The 10,000-nt window shown below is 36.5% G+C and overlaps 1 protein-coding gene across 1 annotated transcript in view; it reads left to right on the plus strand.

Annotated features, from left to right (window-relative positions):
- LOC144978857 (very-long-chain 3-oxoacyl-CoA reductase-B-like) overlaps positions 1-10,000 on the plus strand; it is a 21,096-nt gene that overhangs the window by 2,214 nt on the left and 8,882 nt on the right. Inside the window, exons 2-4 of the mRNA XM_078925434.1 lie at positions 3,661-3,707; positions 7,868-7,943; positions 8,708-8,877. Coding sequence (XP_078781560.1) covers positions 3,661-3,707; positions 7,868-7,943; positions 8,708-8,877 — 293 coding nt within the window. The remainder of the gene's footprint in view (positions 1-3,660; positions 3,708-7,867; positions 7,944-8,707; positions 8,878-10,000) is intronic.

Below are 10,000 nucleotides of genomic sequence, written 5' to 3' on the forward strand. Positions count from 1 at the left end.
GCAATAACAATGTCGATTATACACCGACGCTTTTTTGAAACTCCACTCTTTTAAACATTTTTATCTACATTACAGAATATAGAAACTTTCGTAATGCACATATAGAAATAAAAAGTAAAGTTAATAAAATACCAATAACAGTATAAAATAACCCAATCATAGACCAGCTGATGGAATGGATAGTAGGTTACTATAATATACACAATATGAGTCAACCTTCATGCGGATGTTGTGGCCAAATGGGTAACTTGTCTGTCTTAGGCTTGTCGAAATGGATGCTGTGTGTTTGAATCCTGGCTCCAGCACATTTTGTTTTTGTTCCATAAAGTTTGAATTGTTTCAATAAACTCGTATTGGAAGGTAATATAAAAACCAAGGCACAGCCTTTGATCTGATTTGGGAGTCTGAGCATTCAGGAAACAGAGGGCAATGCTTGCATAACTTGGCACAATACACAAGTGTAAATCTTGATGATGTGTTTGTAAGTAAAACACTCACATGTTCAATTGGCTTGATCAGTCGTACCAAAAATAACTATATATAATAACCTGGTTGAGGGAATTAGCTTGAGTCATATAGAGTCCTCGACAGTTTTTTTTTTTTTAGCTTGAATCATTTAAATAAATAATAAATAAAATAAAATAAAATTCCCTTTATTCATCCCATAGGGGAAATTTGCCTCTAGGGTCTATTCCAAGGGAAGACTGAAATAATCCGGGCTTCAGCCGCTGTGCAGCACCGCAAATTGAGCTAGGGCGAGGTGACTTGCTCAAGGCCACACAGCACAGCGGTGGATGATTGAACTCAGTACCTTTCAGGTACGAAGCAAAGACCGTACTGCTGAGCCATGCTGCCCCACAGTTTGGTATTCTCTTCTGTTTTTTTTTTTTTTTTGTTTTTTGTTGTTGTTGTTTTTAAGAAATTTTTAAAATGAAATAAATATTGATAACCTTTTAAAATTATGTTGATATTAATTTTATTGAGGGAATCTAGGAACAACGACTCATCCAACTGACGGTTTAAAAAAACAATAACAATGAGCAGAGAGAGGTTGACATCGTTCTCGTTTGTCAACAACCATTGCTTGTGTGAGCGAGCTTGAGGGTGTCACAAATCCTGTGTTTTGATTGGTCGAAAATCTAATAATAGTTAATAGTCTTGGCATGGTTTTCCTTTTGTTGTGATTTCACAATGGCCGATAATTTGGCTGTAGTTTTCCCTGGAATGTAGATAGATAGGGATGGTGGGAATTTTGTTAAACTTGTATTTCGAATGAAATAGCACGTTTCAAAGATTTACCATTATCAGTGCATTGGATATTTTTTCCCAGCAGGACATATGGAATCATATTTACGGTTCATTCAGTACCAGTCACTTTGAGATCACCTTAAAGTTTCATCCAGACGCAAGCACTGGATCCCAGTCAAATGTTTATAAACCATTATATGAAAAAATAAAAAAAACCGAACTAACAATGCATCACAGAGAGAGAGAGACATGATTTACGATTACAAGGAAAAAAAATACCAACTCCCAAAACTAACACTATACATTTGACTGTTTCCCTCTCAACCAAGGACTCCAGAGATGGCCCGAATAAAAAAGTAAATATTTTCTATTTTAACTCAGGCTTCCTTGCCAAGGAGCTGTCTACTTGCTGTTCCATCTTTATTTTGTTTATTCATCTTTGTAATATTTCTTCCATCATGTTTTTTTTTTTTCACCAAGGGGAAACCCAGACATTGAAGCTTCCAGTTTATAAATGCTAAAAGCGATTAAAAATACAACAACAAAAAAATTTACCATTAGAAATGTATAGAATTGATGAGGTAGCAGTTTGACATTTGATTTTAGCCTTGTGCTTGTAGCCAATGCTATAGAGTGTTATGAAATACAGAGTGCTAAGGGTAGTTTGACCACACCGCTTATTTGTAATGCATTCAAAAGGTTGTAAGTTGACAGTGGCGAGTATCATACACAGTGGTAGGAAATGCATCATACACAGTGAGTGATAGGAAAGTATAAGTTGTCAGAAGTGTCATGTTACTTCCTGAACATGTGGGATGTACATCATTTGTGTTTCATTGTGGCGTATGTGTGGGTATGTATGTGTGTGTGTGTGTGTGTGTGTGTGTGTGTGTGAATAAATGATTATTTGATGTGCTTGTGGGTAGGTATGTACATTGTTTGTGTGCCGTGGTGGCGTATGTGTGGGTATGTCTGTGTGTGTGTGTGTGTGTGTGTGTGTGTGTGTGTGTGTGTGAATTACTGATTATTTGATGTGCTTGTGGGTAGGTATGTACATTGTTTGTGTGCCGTGGTGACGTATGTGTGTGTGTGTGTGTGTGTGTGTGTGTGAATTAATGATTATTTGATGTGTTTGTGGGTAGGTATGTACATCATTTGTGTTTCGTGGTGGCATATGTGTGGGTATATGTGTATGTGTGTGTTTGTCTATGCTTATGTATGCATGTGTATGTTTGTATAAGCACTTCATGTTAAGCTCCAAAGAGATAGATGCCATGGAATGCAAGCTTTCATCTTTCACGATGTTGATATTGATGTAAACAATTCAATAAGTGACCCTGAAGAGCCACAATATACCTATTTAATTCTGTCTCAAAAAAAAATAATTGAGATTTTATATAGCGCTATATCCACTAAACATGCTCAAATTGCTTTACAAGGGATATCTAGCCAACAACACTATTTAACATCTAGGATGGAACATGACGCCTGTTTTTTGGACAGAGGCAACGCTGTTAATGGCCAGATACTCATTTTACACCTGAGTATGGTGAGAGAATGTGAGTAAAGAGCCTTCTCCAAGGACTCAACTATGAGCTGCGTGAGGCTTGAACCCAGGGCTTCCAGTCCGAAAGGGAGTGTCATACCACTAGACCACATAGCTGCACATATATCATTATAAGTGGTTAAAGGGGAGTGGGGGGTTAGAAGAAATCTTGACTTCAACAGGGATTAAGCCTGGTCCCTTTGCATGTGTAGTGAGCGCTATCCCAGTTGAGATTATGGGGTTGATTGCAGACTTTGCTGTGTCTGTCTGGTCCTGAGTTCGATTCCCCTCACTCCAAAAAAGTTTTTAGCCTCTCTTGTCTTCTGAAGAAGGAAACTGTCATGGTTTGGCTGCAATGTGAGACATGAAGGTTTGTGCAGAACGGTGATGGAGGGTACCCTTGAAGGAGGAAGACAAAGGAAAGTTTGGATGAGCTTAATAATATCAAGGAATGGACAGGAATGAAGATGAAGGAACTGTTGAAGTCCAAAATTTTGAGAAGAATGGCGGAAAGTGGTGAGATCTGCATCCCGTGTGTCTCCCCTCCCCCCTCCCCACCCCGACGAACATCAGATCATGAATTAATGAAATGTCTTCTGGTATTTCTCTAAATTCCCTGTTTTCTAGGGGAAGTTTTGTGTTTGGGCTCTATTCCAAGGGGAAACTGGGTTTACTCAGAGGGGGGGGGGGGGGGGGGGGGGGAGTCAGCCGCAGCACAGCGCCTCAGAGTGAGCTAGGGCGGGTTGACGCTCAAGGCAATCGACCATGTTGGGTAGGAAGCAAAGATAGCACAGCTGAGCCCCTACTCACTTCATGTCATGTTACTGCATTGCATTGTCATTTTCTTTTTTTTTTAAATCCTACAGTTGTCACTGGATGTACGGATGGCATCGGCAAAGCTTACGCGGAACAGGTAAGATTTTAAAGCTACCATTGTGATCCATCACCTCAAAACCACTCACTTTTGGATTGGAAGGTCCAGGGTTTGAGTCCTGTTCTGAGCGGCACATAGTTGAATCCTTTGAAAAGGCTGTTTAACTTTACTCACATTATCTCACTGTGCTCAGGTGTAAAATGAGTACCTGGCCGTTAATGGCATTGTCATCCTACATGTTTAAGTGTTGCTGTTGGCCACGGGCCCCTGAAAAAGTTCTTTGAGCTGTTTAGTGGATATTCTGCTATATAAATGATCTAGTTTAGAAAAACATTTTTTAATGACATATAATATGAGGGGTACTAGAGATTGCAGGCTTAACCCAGATTTCCTGATTTTTTAAAATGTTTTAAAATTGAGCTTTTATATAGCGCACACAGGCGTTTATCGCTTTCAGTTTAGTTCGCCAGGTAAATCTAGCCAGTCTAGTGATGATGAGTCATAGCTTTACACTGAGAGAGGGAGACAATTTTTTCGCGGTTTCGATCGATTTTTTCTGAATTTCAAACTAATGTAGTATTGCCGTTATTAAGTGTAGCAAAAATATTTTTATACTACCAAACAGTTTATTAACAGAGTTTTTATTGATTATTTAATCATAATTATGATGGTGTTAAAAAGCAAGAGGGATAACCCATGAAATTGATACATAAATTTAAGTGAATTAAAATTTTAAAGAGAATATTTTAACATGTTCAACACTTAAGATTATAAAACAAAAGTAATGGAAATAATGTTGAATATCTGTAGAATGTAGACATATAAATTTTATACCAGTAGATTGAGGCGTTTTTGAGATATCAGTTCACCTGTACGTAAAAGTAAGGATTTTGAGTAAGGTAAAATTGAAATCCAATCACAGCATTGTCTTAATAGAAATATTTTGATAAACCAGAAACATAGTCAAATCTGATTCACTTATATTTATCCCAGAATCAACGAATTATAAGAATTCCATTAAAAATTGTTATATACGGACATTCATTTAAAAACAATCAAAACCACTAAGAAAATCTTAAAGAGTTCTTATAATTTTCATAACCTTATTTTTGAGATATCCCATGCCCATTACTTTTTTTATGTACTTGACTTGCACCTCTTTTAATTTGTGTGCCATATAGACTGCATATAGCACATCATTGGTGAAAGATAATGATCATATTCACCTCATTAAGTATTGTTTCTTGTTCTCATTGAACCAAAGGTATCAATACCTGCATCGCATTTCTTTAAATTATATACCAGTGAGATACATTTCTCGCAAATTGAAATATTGAAATATGTCACAATTTCACATTTGTATTTATAGTCAATTGTTGATAACGTCTAGAGTCCTTTAATCCTCTCAGCATGGCTCTGTACTCTTTCACAACAAATTCGACATATTTCATTTGTACTGGTGTGGTGACCGTCTTCAGTGTGTCTCTCCATAACCTGAACAGAACTTAAATAAGTAAATTTAAGAAATATCTAAAATTTCCGCTTAAATTCAATGAAATGAAACTAAATAAATGTCTCTTATCATCACTATCTAGTTTTATTATTGGGTTTCTAAAATATAATGAAATATTCTCCTCTTTGTTGGTAACAAAAAAAATTATTGAGATTCCTTTCCACACCCTCTATTCTTAAATCCCTGAATCTACATAATAAAGTATATATCATCTGAAAGATAATTTTATCTACTTTTCTCTGATCTCTCACACTTGATGGTAAAAAGTGTTGGTTTGATATTTTGAATTTTTAAATATTTCTTAAACTTATAATTTTAATATTTATTTCATAAAAAACTCTGATTATTCAAAAGAGCAAAACACAAACTTATCATTTAATGATGTAAATAAAAATAATTGCGTCTTGTAGAGGAAAAATTGGCCTTTGTATCTATATATGTTTGAAAATTATGAAAAAGATGCTGCGTCCACAATGGGCTGAGAAAATTGAGTATTTTAATGAAATTTCTACTACTCTCTGCCTGAGAGAAATTCAAAGAGATGAGAATTACCTGCAGACATAATTTATTGCCAATGCACGCCGTCTTGACAGGTGTTATCACTGTGGTTGACGGTGGATTGTTTACATTACTTGACGGTAGCCAGTGAGGGAAGAAGTAACTAAAGTGAAAGTTTGGGCCCTATTTAAACGGCTGTGCGCAATATCCACTAAACGTGCTCAAAGCGCTTTACAAATGGACTGAAATTTATTTCCAGCATCCAGATCATCCCAACGTAATACTGTTATCGTCAGATTAAAGACACTACACAAAAAAAGTTGTTGTGTACTAGTCCTTCAGAGCCATAAAGCCCATGGAACCAGAGTTAGTCGATTGTTTGCTACCTTTTGGATAGAACGTTTGTCTATCGAAAAATACTTTCTGCCAGATCTAACAGACCCAGTTACCCACTCACTGATGGGTGGATAATGGGTGTCAGAAAGTAATGAATCTTGACATCAACCGAGATCGAACTCTGTCTCTTTGCAAGTGAAGTGAAAAACTCGACCGACTAAGTTATTGGTACCCCCCTACTATCAAAACAAGTTTCACGTTTAAAAAAAAAAAATTCTTGGAAATAGATTTCAGGCTATTTCACTTTAACAGCGCCATTCCCACATCTCTCATTCGTCTTTGTTGTTTCTTTCATCATGTTCTGTTGATAAAGGGGAAACCTGTAACATCCATATTATGTTTTCGTTCATTAAATTGAAGCTTCCTTTTGATTTCCTATTGTTATTTATTGATGATCACATGACACAGTGACTGTTCGGTGCTCATAGTTTTCATCAGAACAGCGGTAAACCGCGATTTTTTAGAATAGAAGGAGTAGAAGGAGAAATTCCCTACTATTTAAAAAAAAATTATGCCTCCCCCCCTCCCCTATCTCCCATCAATCAATGTATTGGCAGTGAGAGAGATGATGTGTGGTGGAATGGAACACAGGTGTGCGGTTTTTCACTATTCAGAAGTTAGCTAAATTATCAGCATCAGTGATGGTCAATCATCTCGCTTGCTCAAAAGTTGGGTGCTCATGCACTTGAAATGGGGCTAATACCCAGACCTGCCTAGTACAACGAAACATTCGTAGAATTACGAAATTTTGGCTTCAATTTCAGAACTTCAAGAGCTGCTCTAAGTCATTAAAGCTTATTGAAGGTAAAAGTTGATGCCAGGCTACATAATTAAAATGATTTTGAAGTTTTATTTGATCCTTGTGGTGTTAAATTGTTGGTTTATAAAGTTTACTATAGCAACTACTGTTTTTATCTCCTAAAAACGACGAATGTTTAAATTTCCAAGTTGGCAGGTCGTCACCACAGTTATCTTCAAAACAACAATTTAACCCTCAAGGGTTGAATAACACTTCAAAACCCTGAACATTTTCTTGTCTGGCATCAACTTTTATTTTCAATAAAATAAATAAATAGATAAAAAATAGAATTCCCTTTATTCATCCCATAGGGGAAATTTGTCTCTAGTCTTTTCCAAGGGAAGACTGGAAAAACCCAGGCGTCAGCCGCAGTGCAGTGCCGCACATTGAGTTAGGGCGAGGTGACTTGCTCAAGGTCACACAGCGCATTGGCAGAGGTTGGAACTCGGTATCTTTTGGTTTCAAAGCAAAGACCGTACCGCTGAGCCACACTGTCCTGTTTTAATGACTTAGAGATGCTCAAGAAGTTCTGAGATTGGAGCCACAATTTCGTGATTATACAAATTTTTCATGGTAGTCGTCGGGTGTGCTTTAGGCAGTTGTTTGAAATGTTCCTCCTTTTTCACTATACGTCATCATGAGAACTGTTTATTGTCTTTATCGATTAGTTACTGGAAAACAAAACAAGAGAAATAGTCTTTGTCATCATCATCATCATCATCATCATCATCATCATCATCATCATCATCACTGTTATTATTATTATTATTATTATTATTATTATTATTATTATTATTATTATTATTATTATTATTATTATTATTATTATTATTATTATATATTATTATTATTATTATTATTATTATTATTATTATTTTATTGTGTAATTATTGTTACTATTTAATATTATTAATCTTTGATTCGGTTTAATCCCAAGATAATGATGATGCACATCATAATTCAATATTAATTCTATGTTTTCTCTCCTTCCAGCTGGCTGCCCGTGGCCTCAATATAGTCCTAATCAGCAGAACTCTATCCAAACTTGAGGAAATGGCCAAACAAGTCGGTGAGTGTTTGTTCTGTCTCTAGAACTTTTGTTGGTTTGTTTGATGTTCTTTTTTTAAAAAAAGTTCAGTTTTCTGCCTCTCCAATGGTGTTTGGAAACCTTGGTCGAATTAAGCGAGTCACTGTGTCAATCTTCAGTGTGGTCTTGTGGTGTGACACTCGCTTTCGGATAAGAAGGTTCTGGGTTTAAGCCTCACTTGAAGCATTGTCGAGTCCTTACGCTCTTTACTCACATTCTCTCATCTCACTCAGGTGTAAAAGATTATCTGGCCGTTAACAGTGTTACCTCTATTGGAAGAAAAAGTATAATATTGCATAACAGGCATCATGCCTCGTTCTACATGTTACGTGTTTCTGTAGGTTAGGGGCCTTTATAAATGCTTTGAGCACGTCAATCGTTCTAAAGTTGGGTGCTAATGTACCTAAAATAGGGCTTATACTCAGACCTGCCTAGCATTACGAAAAATTCTTAAAATTATGAAATTTTTGCTTCAATTTCAGAGCTTCCTTTGTCACAAGTGCTTTTAATTGTAATTATCATTTTTTTTTTTTCTTTTTTTTTTTCTTTTTTTTTTTTTTTTTTTTTTTTTTTTTGCTTTCTTATCTTCTGAGTGTTGCAAGCGATGTAAAACTCTTAAAACAAACACACAATCACAAACCCACACATTCTTTCTATCGTGTTACGAATGGGGTAAAATAGACTCTTGTAGCTAGAGGGTTGTTTAAATAAAATTTCAATTAATTTTTTTATCCTTTTTATCACAGAGGAGAAATTCAAGGTGTCAACTCAAATCATCGCCACAGACTTTGCCCGTTCTGATATCTATGATGAAATAGAAAGCAAGTTGGCTACTCTGGACATTGGGGTTCTTGTCAACAACGTTGGAACCTCCTACGACCACCCAGAGTTCTTTGCTGAAGTCGATTCACCCGATGTAAGTCATCTGCATGGAAAATAGTGCCAAGACTGGGCACTATACTGGTAATAGCAGTATTCTGTTCTTGAGACAGAGAAGCTGAGTTTTGGTACTAAATATATGTGCGGCTATGTGGTCTAGTGGTATGACACTCGCTTTTGAATCAAAAGGTCCTGGGTTTGAGCCTCGCTCAGCCCATAGTTGCGTCCTTGGAAAAGGCTCTTTACTCACATTCTCTCATCGTACTCAGGTGTAAAATGAGTACCTGGTTGTAAAACGCGTTGTCTCTTTCGTAAAAAATTGTAATATCGCCTAACAGGCATCGTGTCCCGTCCTACATGTTAAGTGTTGCTGTTGTCCAGCGAGCCCTTTTTAAGGGCATTGAGCATGTTTAGTTGATATTGCGCTATATAAAAGCTCAATGGGAGATAGATTAAAGAGGTCTCAGTGTCATTACAGGCACTCAAGTCTCTGATATCAGATGGGAGATTACGAGATGACCTAGGAAGCTCTTGAAGACGGGTAGACAATCTCTCATCACATTTAGTGGTGTTGATTGTGCGGAGTGTCTCTCTTTATTTAGCCTTTTAGTTAAAAGTCAAATAATATCTGGGAATTGCTGATATATCGCTCTCGTTCCTGGTAATGGCTGTCCCATGCTTTCAATACCAGTCATTTCTCTGTACTTAGAAACACGGACACTGCCTTGGCCTGATGGAGAGACTGGCTAGATCTGGCATGGCAGTTTTGAGCAGCACTGATTTGCATTGGGGCCGCAAATTCTGCAGTTTTTTAAAAGAAATTTTAGCAAATTTTCAAGACGATTTTTTTTTTCATTTAATTTGACAGGTCTTTTAGAACGTGAAAGATTTTTACTATCTCATATTCTTCCTTCTTACTGACGCTGATATGACCTTACATTTTTTGCAAGCGTAGTGAAATCCTTAAAATCAAACAAGTACCTTTCTCTTTCTTGAACTAATTATGGGTTATTAGGAAAATTAATTTGCAAATTTTGCAATTTTTTTGTTGCAAATTTAGCTGTTTTTAGCTTGCAAAATTTGAGATTTTTTTTTTTTTTCAAAAACCGCCATGTCAGTAGATGCTTCAGATTTTTGGACTATAGTATATGTGACCAATT

The sequence above is a fragment of the Berghia stephanieae genome, chromosome 8 (genome assembly GCF_034508935.2).
Source record: "Berghia stephanieae isolate SIO BIC M18660-M18661 chromosome 8, UCSD_Bste_1.3, whole genome shotgun sequence".
NCBI classification, from domain to species: domain Eukaryota; kingdom Metazoa; phylum Mollusca; class Gastropoda; order Nudibranchia; family Aeolidiidae; genus Berghia; species Berghia stephanieae.